The sequence below is a fragment of the Magnolia sinica genome, chromosome 5 (assembly GCF_029962835.1).
Source record: "Magnolia sinica isolate HGM2019 chromosome 5, MsV1, whole genome shotgun sequence".
Lineage (NCBI taxonomy): Eukaryota > Viridiplantae > Streptophyta > Magnoliopsida > Magnoliales > Magnoliaceae > Magnolia > Magnolia sinica.
This window is the reverse complement of record NC_080577.1, coordinates 90,670,170-90,688,098: the sequence shown is the minus strand read 5'-3', so window position 1 is coordinate 90,688,098 and position 17,929 is coordinate 90,670,170. Positions and strand designations below refer to the sequence as shown.

Here is a 17,929-nt window from a genome sequence, read left to right as displayed (position 1 = left end):
CAGCATGTGCTGATATCGATACGATACGGCCGATACGATACCGATATTCATATTTGAGAACTCTTCTATACCCCCTGTAACCTTCCCCCCTTCGGACTTCTTAAAGAAAATCTTGTCACATTGAAGTCTCCTTTAACACACCAAGGGAAGACAAACTCGTCGCACACTGAATCAAGCCCCTCCCAAAAGACATGCCTCGCAGCTTGGTTGGTGTCGTACACTGCCGTGAAGCACCACTTGAACCCAATCAAAACATCTTTAAGCACCATTAATAGCGAGAAAACACCTCCCCACCAGTCCTCCTTAGCCCAGAGGTTAGAATCCCAAACCGCCACCAACTTAATGAACACCCACTCCTTCAGAGACACTCTCCATAGAGCGTCCATGATCATACTATCGACTGTTGTAGCTTGGATTCCTAAAAGGAAATCACCTGAGACTTTCATCTCCGGCATAATTCTTTGACCTTTCCCCTCTTCTGCAAGCATCACAGACCCTTCATGCTCGAACATAGTATCTTCATTTGGGCACTGACCTTCCCTTCCTCCCTTTCCTAGTTCCCAACTCCAATTCCCCAAATAAAAGTTAACATTAGAAGCAAGGCTTACTCTTTGACCTCTAGAAGATCAGTGGGTCGTCCACCAAGGTGCTTAATCGGGCAATTGACTTTCCCTTTCCTTCACAAACAGGAATTGCGAGTGATAGTCCTCCACCTTTTCACCGAAGGTCACACCCACCATCTTGCCTACCTGGTTTATCCCCACCCTTAGCCATTTCTTCTAGCCAGCTTTACCTACTCAGTGGCTGAGGTTGACTTCCTCTATCAACTTTTGAGGCCCCAACTAGCTTTCGATAAAATTTTCACACCCCCTAGGGGCCACCTAAAGTGGAGCAACCTCAAGCACCTTTCCTCCCAAAACTATGACTCGAGCCATCCTCCACAACCCCCACCATCAGTATATTATCTAACATAAGCTTCATCTAGTCCTCTAGAGTATCCATTCTCTCCACCATCGCACTGCTAGGAACAACTTCTTCACACCCCTTACTAGATTTTCTCCAACAACAACCTTTATGAAAGCATGACATTGGAGATCACAGGAGTTAGATCCAAAAAGAGTCTCTAGTGGAAAGCAAAATGAGAGAGATATTTGAAGAGGTGGAGAAATCCGGTCACATGTGTCTTCCCAAGTAACCTCGCACGAGTCGGAGGGAGAAAACACGCACGGGCAAACAACGACACAATCGAAACACTGACATCAACAACATTAGACGGGGTCTTGGCGAGCCCTCCACTGCGAGATGGATGTTTGTCACCATTGTTGTGTTGTCATCAGGACATGTAATGCAGGGGCATTTTTACACCGGGCTCGAGTGGGGTAGCCTGTGGGATGCGGGGACACACTAGGGTTGGGCGGCCCGTGTGAGGCGGTACCCATGTGATTTGGGGTCCACAAGGGGGGTTCGGTCGAGGTCCTAACCCATGAGATGTAGGGCCTGGGTTATGAGATAAAGGGATTAATTCGCCATGCTCTATTAGTTCGAGCTTTTAGAGCAAGTGGTTAATTGTCCTGCATCAAAGTGGTATTAAAGCGGGAGGTCTCATGTTCGAGACTGCTCACCGGGGGTGATTAATGCAGGGGCATTTTCACATCGGGCTCAAGTGGGATAGCCTGTGGGATGTGGGGACACTCGGAGTGGGCGGCTCACGTGAGGCGGTACCTATGTGATTTGGGGCCCACGATGGGGGTTCAGCAGAGGTCCTAACCCATGAGATGTGGGGCCTGGGCTATGAAATAAAGGGATTAATTCGCCATGCTCTATCAGTTCGAGCTTTTAGAGCAAGTGGTTCATTGTCCTACATCAACATGTGTCACCCAACACGTGCATCTCAAGAACAAAACCCCTCACCAAGCCTCCACATATAACCTGAACCTTTAGCTCCGAAACTTGAGCCTAGACTTCGACCCTATCACCGCCTCCGTGTGAACCTACTACCCAACCACACGGCTTCCGAGCCTACACGATTGTTGCCTGAGCCGCCCTCCAATTACATCACTGACATTGGGTTAGCGTCAGGGCCATTTGGCGAACTCCCCACATCTCTCTTGTCATAGAAGCCGCCCTCCCCTGCCGCGGTAGCATACCCATCCCCAAAAACGCTATGCGTCGCCCTTCAAGAAGCCTTGGCCCCAACTGTTGCAGGACACATATGGACGCTCATCATTGCTGCACTTGAGCTCCCCCTGGCCAGCACTGATGATCGCAAGTCACAACCTCCTCTTCCACCTCTAACCTCCTTCCAACCGCCCCTCAGACATTCTTCACTCGAATGGGGAGGCATTCTTCTCTCGCCACAATCGATATTTAGTTCAAGGCTACAACGGATCGTTCCTTTTTATGAAGATTCGAGCCATCTTCAACTCAAGATACAATAACCTCGAAGGCATCAAGGAACCACAACTCTAAAGGACCACCCTAGAGTTGATACCACTCTTTAACCCATCCAAAGGTCAACTTCTCCCCCCACCGATACAACCTCTTTACAGGGTTGTCATCAAATAGAGCTCCAACAAGTAAAACCTTGTCAATCTCCACCTTTGGCTTGAGGAGAGATCCAAAATTCCAACTGGGATAGGGGCTTAACAGAATAGACATGTTCTTCCACTCCTCCAATGTTAGAGAACCACCCTTTTACCTCTTCTAGAGTGGTGTCGACCCTAGTCTCCACCACAAGGCTCCATTTCAGGCTCTCCCCGCTAGCCTTGCCCTATGTGAACCCCTCCACAACCACCTCTCCTCCTTCCCTGACTTTAGCATAACTCCACTGGTTGATGCACCACCATCCAAAACCCCTTTAGCAACCCTCCAACCACTGCATCTTTGAAGGTCTTTCCTATCATAGCCCCTTGATGCAGCCCCTCCCTGAAGTCCAAGTTTCCTTCCACCCTCACCTACTTCCCCTTGCTTGGTGCCTTCATGGTCTTCTTCTCCACCGTCGAGATCTAGTGATTCACCAACTCTATCCCGTACCTAGCTCATTGAACCAACAACATATTTCCTTCGAAGCTCCTCCAATGTAGCTCAATCACTACAAAGGACGCATCATCTGCCTTTTCATCCCGGATGAAAGCAAAACCCTCCAACTTCCCAGTTCCTCTCCCTGGGAATCACCACCTCTTTCACCTCTCCTACCCTCCCAAAACCCCACCGAAAATTGTGGTCCATCCACTCCTTCAGAAAATTTTCAACAAATAGGGTAGGGAAGACCAAATATGGCCCGTATTTTCCACCTCCAACACCCACATCCACCTTCCAAGGTTTCCCCACCCCAACCCAAATCTCCCTCAACAACCCTCTCCTTTCTTCCGTCATCCACCAACCCATAGTTCCCTAGTTGGCTTCTCTCCCTCAGTCAACTATGAGCCCCTTGCTTGCTCTGCAATTGTCGTGGTGCCATTGCACCTCCCTCGCCATTGTTGACGTAAATAGTCTCCGGCACATCTCATCTCCGAGTCTGACCCCTCCTTACAATTGCTGTGAAGCTCTTTAAGTCACTTAAACCCTCAACTTTGCTTTGTCCCGGTGTACTGATCTTCCTCTTGAAGACCCCCGCAAGAACCCCCGATGCTTACTCCTCGAGAAGTCCGTTGAGCACCTCTCTCTCATGAATGTGACGAATGAAATGTGGAAGTTCACACTAAAGCCATTCAGTTGTTCATAACATTCCTCCACAACTTATACATGCCATGGGAACAATCTACAAATAGTGCATAATATTTTTGTCTTGTGCTATTGCAGAATTGAAGTAACTTGTGCATAACTACAAACCACTGAATGCCAACTACAAGTAAATTAAGATTGAGGTTTAAAACCACATGATCCAAAAAAAATATGGTTTCAAGAGCCAATTATCATATTTTTCCATTTAAGGCCTAATCACAAATGATCATAATAGGTCCAAAATAAGGTTAAAAAATCATTCAAGCAAGAATAGACTTTCTCCAGCCATTTTCTCCAGCCACATATGTCAGACTGAATGCCAAAAAAGAGCTTGGCTAAATGAAGCCACTTCACAAAGTAATGGGCAACCTTCCACATCATGTCGTTGTTGATGGTTGTTAGGTTCTATTACTACCAAACTTTTCCCTCCAGTTTGGATGTGGCATCATCGTATCAGTCTATTGAATTCGCAAGTTGATCCAATTTTTGCATCATACCCATCAGCAAGTTTGACGCCACTAGAAAGGAACATATTTTGGTAGTGGGGGGTGATCCTTCCTTCTAACCATTCATATGTGGAGCTATGAAAGCAAAACTAAGGGGCATGATTTGCAGATGCAGATGCAGTTGGTTTGCTCATATGGCTGCTCATTTGAAGAAGTGATGCTTTAATAGAAGGCTCTTGTTTCTGGAGATCATCGCTGAGCTGGTCTCTTGGGTCTGACAGAGTGTGCAGCAGCAATGGTGCTCCATGGCTTCAGAAGTAGATGGGGATTTAAATCTCAACACTGCTCCTTAAGATGTCTGCATTTTCTGCAATAAGTGCATCAAAGTCTATCTTTGTCAGTAGAAGAAAAAGGTAGAAGGATCTGTCCTTTTCCAGATCCACTCCCTCTGAATGATCTAAAGTCTGCGACAAGAACAGATATCTCTCTCATGAAAACTGGAACTGTCTAATAGAGGTGTCTCACTGACTACCTTCTTCTCTGATTAAACAAATTCCAAGGTAGAGAATCACTTACAAGGACATGCAATCTCAGAGGTGGCTCGCTGACTACTACTCAAAAATATTCTGTACTTTTGTTTGCTTTTGATCTCCTCTGGAGTATTACAACAAACTGACAATAGTTGAATTCCTTCCACTTTTGTCGCATCAATACAAAGCAGTCCTCAACTGACATCTCCCCTTGTTGCGTATTCATTTCACAACCCAATTGATACACACAGGCCATATCCTCCCATTGAGAGTACGTGTTGGCCACAGCCTCCCAAATCTCCTAGGCAGTCATTAAAAATAACAATCTACCACTAATATTTGGTTGCTTGGAGTTTAAGAGACATGATATAACCGTTAGACTACCACTTGCCCGATCAATATGGGATATGTCATCTGCAATATGTCCTTTTTGTTTCCAGTTATAAAACCAAGTTTCCTTCAAGGCTTCAACTTCCAATAAACTTTTTGCTGACTGGAATGACTCCAGATATTCTTTCATGTTGTCCAGTTCAACTGTGGTGATCATTAATCCACGATGATCATGTTGACTAGTTGCAAACCTCTACACCTTTTTTTACTAATCATCACTATAAAGCTATTCGCCATTTATTCTGGCATGGTTATAAACATCAACAGATTTGGATTAAAGTTATGTAACTTTATACATGCCAAAACTCACACAAAAGCCAGATTTAGGCCAAGAGAAGGTCTCAAAGAGGTGAATGCAGCTTCAGACTGATTGGGTGAAAGCTGACAGTAGTGGTTGGGTCCCTGAAGAGGCTGCAAGATGTTCCTACGGGCCATAGAGGGGTTGCCATTGTGGATGGTGGGCCCTGGATGGACTGTCATCTTGTGCAAGAAAGGGGAAAAGAACAAAGGAGAAAGAGAAGAGGAAAGGGAAAAAGAAGAGAGGAAAGCTTTGGATCAAAGCCATAAATGGCTTCAATACCATATTCAAATCTAAAGCTTTGGATCAGTTTTTTAAATAGCATGTAGCATATAGCATAGCGTTTGGCCCTCTATAGCATAAGCTATACGATACCTAATATTTTTTTAATTAAAATAATAGAAAATTATTATAAAATTTACAAAATGCATATTTCCTATGAGTGTTTGACTGCGAATCTGGATCATCAACCGCATATTTCCATGTCTCTTTGCCTTCAGACATCTCTAAGTGTGACCTCCTTTTTTTATTTATTGAAACATCACAAATTCGCAAGAGTTACGCTACCTGCATACGCTAAATAGCATTTTAGCTATGCTACGAGCGCTACCCAAGACACTGCTTTGGATCTAAGCCATAAATGGCTTCAATATCATATTTAACAAGAAAATGAGAGTGAAACTTACTTTGTAACTATTTCAATTACTCTGAATGTATTATTGTCTTTTTAACAAGTTTTGCATGACAAATTATATTGATTTAGATTCAAACAACTCAACATTCAAACGATAATGAGAATTTAAAATTAATTATTTAGACTTTAACCTTTTTTTAGGGTATAGTTTTTTTTTTTTTTTTTTTGCCAATTTGATTTCCAATCTAATATTGATTGAAAACTTTCATTATTATTACTATGGAATATGGACATGGATAGATAGGAATTTTATTATAGATTTGTAGACACCCCACTTTGCACTAAGCTCGTCGAAACCATTTGATCAAACAAGATTAGGAGGGCCTACTCCTTGACTCTCAATCCTCCAAGAACCAAAATCTAGGACCTACCCAACCAGCCCAATGGTGTACCCACCAAACCCTTCCGCAATAAAAAGAATGGGGCTCAATTGCAACTCGGCTCGTATCATCTAATTTTCCCTAAAACTAACATGGGTGAGGCGATCTGATTCCCATGTCCATGCACGTGTCAACTCACATGTGTCGACTAGTGTGTGTCAACCTTCAACAATGGGTTGTCACATGTGCGCAGGAATTGGATTCCTGCCGAAACATGACATCATTATTACATGTTTTCCTCTCCAATGATAGCTCCTTCTTTTCACCTACCAAATTACCCTCTTTATTCACCCTTTTTTAAAGAAAAAAGACATGTAACCCATGTACCCTTGCTCTTAAAGGTCTTCAAAATTACCAAGCACCCCTCCCTTAAGGTCCTAAGAAAGGAAGCCATGTGTCACCTATTGGGTCCTTGAAGTCTATGCGCAATGGAATTGCACACAATACAATTTTAATCAAGGAAAACAACTTGAGATACATCATTTACAGTAACATCAGATTCCTAAATCAAAATGAACAAATGGATGGATGAGATTATATCTGGACACAATGAATTCGTAGTCAATGTCGGTGACATAGATCTGTCGATGTTAAATCTCCTACACCTAGAAGTCTCTCCCCGATCTATCGCACATGAAGGGAGCACAAGAGATGATACATTTTCCTCTGGTAGGGGCCGAGGAAACGCACCAACCTTCCACCAAGATGGGCCACACAAGGAGGAAGAAGGGTGGTGATGATGGAAGTGAATTAGATCTCTCTCTCAATCACTCTCTCTTTTCTTCTCTCACTAAGTGAGGACATCCAAGCTAGCTCTCTCCTTGGGGTATTCCCCTCTACAATAGGATCTATAAATAAGGATGGGTTAGAGTTTCAGGAGTGCACTCAATATGATGCTCCACCACCCTACGAACTTTGGTATACCCTACTATGAAAGAAACCCATCAATCTGCCTCTTAATGAAAATGTCTATGATCGAATCTCTCCACTGTGAAGGCCATCCACCTACGATCCAATATCCTATGTTGATTATGAAGTACATCATCAAATCATCATCAAGTACGATCAAAAAAACTTTATTAGTTAAAACAAAACCTAAATGGTTAAAAACCTTTCAAAACTCAACTAAAACTTTTTAAGTTGGGCCCAATGGAAAAAATACTTGATGAATTCTTGATCTAACCAAATCTCGTCCTAAATAGGTCCCATGGTAAAACTAGTGGATTCCTTATTAGCCCATGCAAGAATCAATGAACCTTGATGAACATACATGGCATCACACGCTTATAGTGGCCTCTAAGAAACCTCATAAAGCGAGCCAAAGCTGCACAATCAAGATCTGAGACCCTTACACGCTCTCAGGTTTAAGGATGGATCAATTAATGTGTGCAGTTAAGTCCTTGATCACATGATCACAGTCCAAGCTAATAGACCTCTAAGTTGTTAACTTGAACTTGGATCCACCAATGTGTCCAAGAGTCCATACCAAGATCCCAAATCCATGGCGTACTTAGACTCCTGTATAAAGTAAGGGCAAAAGGCACAACTGACACCAAGTCGGTTCTCATGGTGGAGACCTATCCTGACCCATGTCAGTCCCCTCACACAGGATGACCGTACATCTATAAGATCGATGTCCATAGATGTCCTAGGCATTCGTATTAGTCATGGCCTAGATATTGAGATCCATGAAACACAACTCTCCTCGGTCAGTGATCATCGTGCCATTCTCAAGTTCCCTAAGACCAGAGGATTTATAGTGTACTCCTCACACAACCCAATGAATATAAGATTAATGTAGCGCTAAATAAGTCCAAGGCATATAACATATGTCCAACTAGGACCCATGGTCATCAAGATCAATGGTTGAGATAGGTCATATCACATCCACATGGCCAATGGATTAAGCCACACATTGATTTTTCAACCAATCTCAAGTTCCCTGGGACTAAAGGATATACTGTGTACTCCTCACACAACCTAACGAATATAAGATTAATGTAACCCTAAATATGTCCAAGGCATGCAACATGTGTCCAAATAGGACTCATGGTCATCAAGATCAACGGTTGAAATAGGCCTTATCGCATCCACATGGCCAACGGTCACTAACCAGCACAAATGCTTAGGACACATTTGTGGACATTGATCTTCTAGATGTTCGGTCAAGATTGAACCCTTAGGGTTTATGATCAGCATGAGATCTGAATCATAGATGGATGACTTTAACAGTGGAGGGGTTAGATCATAGCTATATGCATGTAAGAGGCAGATTTGCGGGCTTCCTTCACAGTAGGGTACATCGAAGTTCGTAAAGTGGTAGAGCATCATACTAGGTGCACCATTGTAACTCTAATCTCTCCTTATATATAGATCTTATTGCAAATGGGATTAAACCTTAAGGGGAGAGAGAGCTTAGACGTTTGTCTCCCCCCCCCCTAGATGTCCCTATTTAGAGAGAAGAAGAGAGCAGTAAAGAGAATTCCATCCCTCTACTTATCTTCATCACAATTGCTTCCTTCTCTGTGTGATCCACCAGTATGGATGGTTGATGCATTTCCTTGTGTCCCATACCAAAGGAAAACACATTCTCTCCTTGGGTTCCCTTTGTCTGAGATAGATCAGGGAGAGACTCCTTGATGTAGGAGATCGGCATCGACAAATCTATGCTACAGAAATCATTTACTCGATCATCATGTCCAAGTATTATATCATCCATCTACATGTTAGTTTCTTTTTTTTTTCTTTTTTTTTTTTAAATCTAATATTACTGTGATCGAGGTTTCCTGGGAGGAAATAAAATTTTATTGTATGCAAATCCATTGTGCATAAACCCAAGGACTCCACAAGAAGCACCAAGAGCAAATGAATTTGTGCCATGTATCCTTTACCCTCCAAGCTTATCCCAAAATAACAAAATACCATCCCCCACATCAATAGATAAGCCCCCTACCTCATTACGAAGGGCCTTTAACCTTCTTTACACCCTTAGTTCTCAGCCATGCTCTCTAAAGCCTCCTCTACTCTTTTACTATAGAGAATAAGAGCCAAAAAGCCCACCCCCTTCAGAAAACCAGCCTTGTGAAAGAAAGCAAAAGCCTTAAAGAAAAGAGTAGAGTATGAGGATATAAGGGCTTTAAAATCTTCTCTTTAGGCATTGGTAAAGGGGCGCACCTTGTTTTCAAGGAATGACCTACTGACCATTGCCATGTGGAGGATTCTAAGTTTAATCTTTCCTCCTCAAATCTCTACTCGAGGCTCTCTCTTTGTAAAAATAAAATAAATAAATAAATAAAAATCATTCTTGTAAGAGTGGAGGAACAATCAGGATACCAAGAAAAGAGTAAGGTGAGAGGATTTAAGAGCTCCAAAATCTTATCTTTAGGAATTGGTAAAGGATCACAACTCATCCATGAGGATTGCATTCAGGAGGATTCTGAGGTTCTTCTTTCCTCCCCCAAATCTGTAGTCAAGGCTCTTCGTGGGAAATGCAACAAACTTCATTCATTTTTCTTGTTATATTTCTCCTCTCCTACACATCCTTGCTTGTTTGTTTATTATTTAGTACAAGTTTTTTCCCCTTAAAAGCATCGATCCTAAAAGTTTGAATCTTGATAAGTAGACATTTTAGATAATTATGGCCGGAGAAGGGTGCCTAATACCTTCTTTCTTTGTAATTGAGGCCCATGCTTGGATCTTTGGGAAGTTTGATCATACGTCGACGTCAAGTCATTCAATCAAAATCTTCAATCCTAACTTTGAGATTAATTGGCTCTATGAATTCTAGCCTTTTGTAGATCCCAAGACATTTGGCTCGTGGCAACTCCCTTTTTTTAATATTTGCCAAGATTTCACTAGTGATATTGCTGATTTGTTCCACAAGAGTTTGTGGTAATTATTTTGTTTGGATCAAGTTTTCCTTTTATTGCAGTTTGTTACATTTGCACATCATGCATGTTGTTTACCAATTTATAAAGAGAGCAATTTCTTGAGTTTTCAAGCAATTTCCAGATGCCCATGAGAGGGCGTAATGCAGGGGTATTTTCACACTGGGCTCGAGTGGGGTTGCCTGTGGGATACAGGGGCACACTCGGGGTGGGTTGCTCGTGTGAGGCAGTACCCATGTGATTTGGGGCCCACAAGGGGGGTTCGGCCGAGGTCTTAACCCACGAGATGTGGGGCCTGGGCTATGAGATGAAGGGATTGATTCGCCATGCTCTAACAGTTCGAGCTTTTAGAGCAAGTGGTTAATTGTCATGTATCAAATTGGTATCAGAGCGGGAGGTCTCGTGTTCGAGACTCCTCACCGGGGGTGATTAATGCAGGGGCATTTTCACAACGGGCTCAAGTGGGGTTGCCTGTGGGATGCAGGGGCACACTCGAGGCGGGCTCCCCGTGTGAGGCGGGCTCCACCCGTGTGAGGCGGTACCCATGTGATTTGGGGCCCACGAGGGGGGTTCAGCCGAGGTCCTAACCCATGAGATGTGAGGCCTGGGCTATGAGATGAAGGGATTGATTCACCATGCTCTAACAGTTCGAACTTTTAGAGCATGTGGTTAATTGTCCTGCATCAGGGTGCCACCAAAAGAATCTCCTCCGAGTGGGTAAACTTCATGTTCAAGCTGATAAAAAATGACCTTGATTTCCACCACTCCAATCGGACTGGAAAAGGCAAATTTAAGATCACCTTTGTGGTTTTTAATAACACTACTGATTTAGCCATCTTGCAGAATTTGTTCATGTTCATTGACATTTGTATTCCTCTGTTGATCTGTATTGATGGAAGATATAAATGGTTCTCCTTCATGGCAGAAGTTCAGTCGAGTTAATCCACAAACTGAAAACCCGAACAGTACCCTGCAAACTTTAGGCCTGAGCACCGAATGTGCCTCAGAAAAAACTAACAAGTAGTTCCACCATACCATCTTAACTGACCACAATTCAATTTCCATCTCAATAAATGGGTAACTGTTTGACAATGCATTGTATGATATTGTTTGTGGTGTATGGTGCATGCATGATATCGTGGAAACACTGAACCACCATTGTCAATTGCAATGCCTCCACAGTTATAAACAGTTCTACCTACTAGACATGAACTACAGATGCAGTCTTGTTTGCATTTCTTCATTATGTAATAAACTAAATATGTTTATTAATATAAGAGAAACAACAAAAACAAAAACAAAGAGATACAACAGTCAAACCACAGAGCATGCATAGATGTTGGAAAATAGATGGAGCATATGAGACCAAGGTTAACTGGAAGTTAATAAAATATTGTTAATAACTGTTGTGCTTGAATCCTGGTATGCTTATGTAGAGTAAGTTATCAGCTCGCACACCTCACTCCTTCGAGAACACTTGAAAATAGGTGATCCAGGTTTGGCCATAAAATCACCCTCTTGGCCTCCAATAACAAGAAGACGGTCATCAACCACAACACAGGCCCTGATAGTGAACTTCAAAAATTAGGACTAAAACAAAAGGAATGGAACAACATCATGCAATATATTCAAACAACAAAAGGGTTGGTTTTCGACCCCCTACAAAAAGTGTAAATAGCACGGAGGGCATAATGAAATTTATTCGACCTCTCTAGGCTCATCACATATTTGAGAAGCATGCATATAAAGTATAAACATGCTTAAAGCAAGAAGGAAAATGTCATTGTCATTGTCATCATTGTCACCTTAGCATTTCTCCCATCGATCTGGTGGTTTGCTTTTCAATGGTAGATTGGCAAAAGTTTCGTGATTGGCTGCACACCAAACATCAAACTTCCTCTTTTGCACACGCTCTTCAAAAAGGCCATGGCAGAGGCTCATTAGACAACACTTACATGTCAATACAATCCCACCCAAGATTGAGCCTCGGCCCAACTATTACATGCATGCCTCAAAGGGCATTGAGCAAGGCAAATGTCAAGGAGGGGCAGTCACTAAGCAACCCCCTTAGCATGAAAAACTCACATAAAAGGTCATGCACAAGTAGTTGGCACCAGTGTTACAGTGTTACCTGGACACTAATATCTTCTAGGATTTTGTCATGCTGACACTTGGGCACCCTTGGACACATCACGACACTTCAAAATATGAATGGACAAAGTGTCCTATGATGTCATTGAAAAATGCCGCATATCGGGCACTTTAAGTGAGGTGTCCAAACATTATTCTGTGCAAAGATTTCATCTCACCTTCCTCAATTTTCTTTTCTTTCCTTCTTTTAATTTTTTTATTTTTTGTAAATTTCTTTCATCAAGCCAAAGATCTCTCTTAGCCCTCAGCTTGCCTCCATTACCTTGTTTATGAAGATTACCTTATCTTGTTTTTGAAGATTACCTATAAGGACTTCCTTTCTCTCTAGATTCCAATTCATTTTCCATTACAAGTACCATGGCCAATACGCTCTCTTTCTGTTCTTTTGTTCAGTTTCAGTTCTAATATTTTAACGAAATAGGTGATGTTCATAAAAACTACTATTTCCTGAGATGATTCTGTGATTTTTGATGTTTTTTTAATCCATTATTTGTTAGTTTGAACTACTAGTAATTTGTTTATAATGGAACTATGTGAATATTCTTTCTAATTTCCTCCATCTTGAATGTTTTCATTGTATTATTTAATTTTATTTATTTACTTAAATTATTAGAAGTGTCCCTGTGCCCAATTTTTGAAGTTTGCCGTGCTGGACGCTTTAGGACACTTTGGCACTTGGTACCCATGCCACATGTCTAGGTAAGAATGGTTGGCACAGAAGAAAAAAGGGAACCTTTACCTACCAATACATGATTACCAACACAAGTCATGTGCCAGCATGGCAAGGCCCCATGCAACACCTCAGCACAAGTATTGCATGCTTCCCACAAAGCGGAATTTGCAAACAGTTGATATCTAGATTCTAGAGCATGAAGTGCCAAAAGAGCCTGCTGAACATGAATCAAGAGGAAAATACATGAAAAAAAATTTCAACGACAGCCAATGCATTATGAGAAATTTGTCATAAATACAGATCACTACTCAACATCTAGGTTAGAGTTAGTAAATTTTCCAACTCTAGAACAGATTGACCAAGTGTTGTTTCTTAACCGCACAGAAAAATGCGAAATCAATATATAGAAATTAGTTAAACCATATTTAACTATAAAACAATAGAACTAGGGACAGTGATGCGGGACAATTAGCCACTTGCTCTAAAAGCTCAAACTGATAGAGCATGGTGAATCAATCCCTTTATCTCATAGCTCAAGCCCCACATCGCATAGGTTAAGACCTCGGCCGAAACCCCCCTCGTGGGCCCCACTTCACATGGTTTCCGCCTCACAAGGGTGGGGCCTGCCTCACACCAGCCACCTGCCTCACGAAGGTGGGGCCCACCTCGCACAAGCCACCTGCCTCACACGGGCCACCCACCCCAAGTTTGCCCTTGCATCCCACAGGCCACCCCACTCAAGGCCGGTGTCAAAATGCCCCTACATTAGACAGGAAGCATTAATAGAAAAACCAAGGGAAGTCTTAGGGTTTCCTTTATAGATTCTCACTTCCAACCCCGGAACAATATATTTATATTTTGTCACCACAAGAAGATATCATTCAGATTACTTTTAATTTTATGTATTTAAAAAACAATAATATCAGCCCATCATCACGGGGTAGAGACACATGGCAACTCATCAGGAATTGGTATGGCATAGTCAGAGGCAGCGGGTAAAAGCGTGAAAAATGGAAACCAGGTCTGCTGCTCCTTGCACAATCACATTCAGGGCTGCTTCATGGGCTGTGGGGTCCACTGGCATGATGTGGGGCCTGTTGGGGCTGAAAATCCACTGGAGGCTGTTTTGGATCATGGACCAACTTTTTACACATAATTTGGACAAAATCTGCAGGGCCAAGGTCTCAGAATAACAAACAATCCAGACTGTGTGATGGATGGTCAAGATTCTTGAAATAGTGAAGATGGTTGCATAATAGTCTATTTTCCCATGGAAAACACTTAGGCGCTACTTTCCACACACCAAAAAATCTCTTAGGATAATTAGGTTGGCTGTTGAGATTACATCTATTCATTTGTATGTGATTACTGAAGGTGACTCTCGGTTTATTAAAAGAGAGAGAGAGAGAGAGAGAGAGAGAGAGAGAGAGAGAGAGAGAGAGAGAGAGAGAAGATCATGCATTAGAACTGGAGAAATTTTATGCATTGACAATATGACAAGTATTCTAGAGCTACCAGATGGACAAAAAACCTGTGAGGGCCACCACGAGGAATGGGTATTTCAGATCGCCACTCTTTCTCCAATGCTTTACCGTTCTTTACTGCAAGACTCCAATGTTCCAATGCAGGGTCATGGCGATCCTCCTTGCTGCCACCCATCACGTGCAGTCTGCCTCTCCAAAGTTGGGTTGCTGGGGCATATCTGGAAATGATCACATTCATATTTTTCAAGATTCATTCAAGTTTTGATTTATCAACTTCTCATGAGTAACACAGAAGGATAACAAAACTTTACAACCTCTAAAGAGATCCTGCAGCTCAGAAAAGGGTAAAAAATACATCAAAAATATGGCATGGCAAAACTGATGAGGGAAGTTGTATATGACTACAGAAGTCCCATGCAAGAAATTGAGCCAGTACTAAACCTTTGCAAGGTCTGCAAAGCATAATCATGATGGAATAATAGCTGACAATAAATAGGTGAGTGAGAAATGTGGCTAATAAGCTTCGAAATGAAAAGGGTATGAAGTTTGGATACCATATGCCTCCTCATAGACCAATCCTCCCTGCTGGAAGAAGCAGAACTGCAGGTGCAATAGGAGCATCAGTATGTCAGCATCCCCATCAAACGATCCAACGATCAGCTAGAAAGAGCAAAGCGAGACTGGGATTTCTTTCCAACAATGGAAACTCAATCAGGGACATGATGCAATGTATGGGTAGGCTAGTGGGGATTTCTTTCAAGAATAAAGAAGAGAATTTCCTAGATCTCTTCAAGTTTCTGGAGGAATGGTGTGGACTACAACAGGGTCAAGATGACTTAGGGCTCGTTTTGCACTTTTATTCTAATTCAATAAGAGCTTTTTCAATAAGAACTACTCCAATAAGCTCTTTTTGTTCTAGGACCTCTTTTAAATAAGCTCGTTTGGTAAAATCACTTTTTCAATTCCAAAAAAAGCTTATATTTGAAATAAGCACGAAACCTTCAAATAAGAGCTTTTTTTAGCAATAGTTGACGTCATCTTTTAAGATTACAACAACTCTATTATAAGAGCAATCCAAATGGTTGTTTTGGTGGATCTCACCATAGATGAACCATGCCCCAAATGAGGGTCCTTACTCTTGCTACGGTGGTAGACTCTCACGAGTTTCAACTGGTCAAGAGTTCGAGTACCCATAGGTGGTGAAATTCCACTAGGCGTGAGTGTGTGGGGGTGTGCATGCGTGTGTTTAAAATAAATAAATAAATAAATAAAAACATGCCCCAAATGACAAGAGAATGGATGGCTACAATCTTCATATTTTGAAGACATTTGGGTCATCCATTATGTTATACATTAGACGAGGATCAACCATCATATGGAAACCACCTTTGATGTGGATCGTCCATTGTGTGAGCCAAACCTTCAAAGTGGGCCATCCATCATACAAGGCCTGTCTTGGATGTGGACCATTCATCATTAGGGGCCCACCTTGATGTAGGTCATCCATCATGCGGGGGCCACCATCAATGCCAATTGTCCTTTATGTGGGGCCCCTCAATGTCCACTAGCCATCACTAATCATGTGAAGTCCACATTTGATGTGTCCATAGTGCGGGCCCTACCTTCAAAGTGGATTGTCCATCATACAGGGCCCACTTTTGATATCCACCATTCATTGTGTGGGGCGCACCTTCTATGTGGATCATCCATCATGTGGCCCACTTTGGATATGGATCATCCATCATGCAAGACCTTGGATGTGGATTGTCCATTAGGAGGGGCCCACTTGATGTGGACCGTCCATTATGAGGGGCCACACTTCGATGTGGGCCATCCATCATGTGAAGCCCACTCCATCCATTATGTGGACCCACCTTGATGTGGACCATTCATTGTGTGGGGCCCCACCTTCAATATAGGTTGTTCATCATGTGAGCCCACCTTTGATGTCAACCGACCATCATGTGGGTCACACCTTTGATGTGGGCTGCCCATCAAATGGGACCCACTTGATGTGCATGTTCCGTTGTGCTGGGCCACACTTTGATGCAAGCCATTTATCATGTGGGGCCCACCTTTGATGTGAACCGTTCATTACGTGGGCCCACCTTGATGTGGGCACCATGTTCAATATGAATCGTTCATCATGAGGGGCCCACCTTTGATGTCCGCCATCCATCATGTGGTTCCCACCTTTGTTGTGGACCATCTATCATGTGGGACCCACTTGATGTGGATAGTCCATCATGTGGGACCCACCTTTGATGTCCACCATCCATCATGTAGGTCCCACCTTTGTTGTGGACCATCCATCATGTGGGGCCCAACCTTCAATATGGGTCTTCCATCATGTGGTCTCACATTCAATGTCCAACGTCCATCATGTGGGTCCCGCCTTTGATGTGGACCATCCATCACGTAGGGCCTGCTTGATGTGGATAGTCTGTCACGTGGGGCCACACTTTGATGTGGGCCATCCATCATGTGGGGTTCACCTTTGATGTGACTATGCATTAAGTGGGCCCACCTTTGATGTGGACCATTCATCACATGGGGCCCACCTTCAATATGGGTCGTTCATCATTGGGCCTACCTCGAAGAAATTGTAAAGAGAAGAGAAGAGGGTAAGATGAGAATTACTTGGAAAGATTAAGGACAAACTTGTCCAAATTTTAGTCCAAAATGTTTACCCGCTTAAGCCAAATAAGCTCTATTTCAAAAAGTAACCCCTCCCCAACTTATAAAATCGAAGCTTATTTGCTACCTTCTAAACAAATAAGCATTCTAATTAGAATTTACCAAACAGTCTAAAAGATTTTTTTTTTTACAAACAAGCCAATAAGCTCTTATTTGTAGATATGCCAAACGCCCCCCTTAGTGTTGCATAAGAGGAAGCAAAGAGGGAAACATTAATTTCTAAGTCTCACATCATAGGTGAAATATGAGTGGGGAACCTAAGGACTAAGGCAAGGATCGGGTGGAAGTGGAGATAGAGGAAAAGGGGGCAGATCACTAAAAATTTTCACAATGAAAATTATATCTTGGAATATTAGGATGTTTGAATTTTAAAGTCCAAATAGTTGTGCTCCAGGATATGAAAATTCAAGAAATGTATAGGGATTCATTCAGTGTACGGAGGAAGGAGATGTGATTGGGTTACCTTGGATGTGGTTGAGGCTTCATGATGTATGGTAGTAATTTGGACTTTGGAAGTGTTGTCAAAGAGGACTGGTGCCTGGTGGTTGACACCATTCCATATCAGTGCGATGAACA

The 17,929-nt window shown here is 42.6% G+C and overlaps 1 protein-coding gene across 4 annotated transcripts in view; it reads right to left on the bottom strand.

The window, feature by feature from the left end:
* Positions 1-17,929, bottom strand: part of LOC131246285 (kelch repeat-containing protein At3g27220-like) — a 69,860-nt gene that overhangs the window by 15,094 nt on the left and 36,837 nt on the right. For all 4 annotated transcript variants that reach the window (XM_058246237.1, XM_058246235.1, XM_058246234.1 and 1 more), the window contains exons 4-5: positions 14,704-14,874; positions 11,807-11,912 (exon numbers count right to left, since the gene is read on the bottom strand). In XM_058246237.1, the coding sequence (XP_058102220.1) occupies positions 11,807-11,912; positions 14,704-14,874 (277 nt within the window). The remainder of the gene's footprint in view (positions 1-11,806; positions 11,913-14,703; positions 14,875-17,929) is intronic.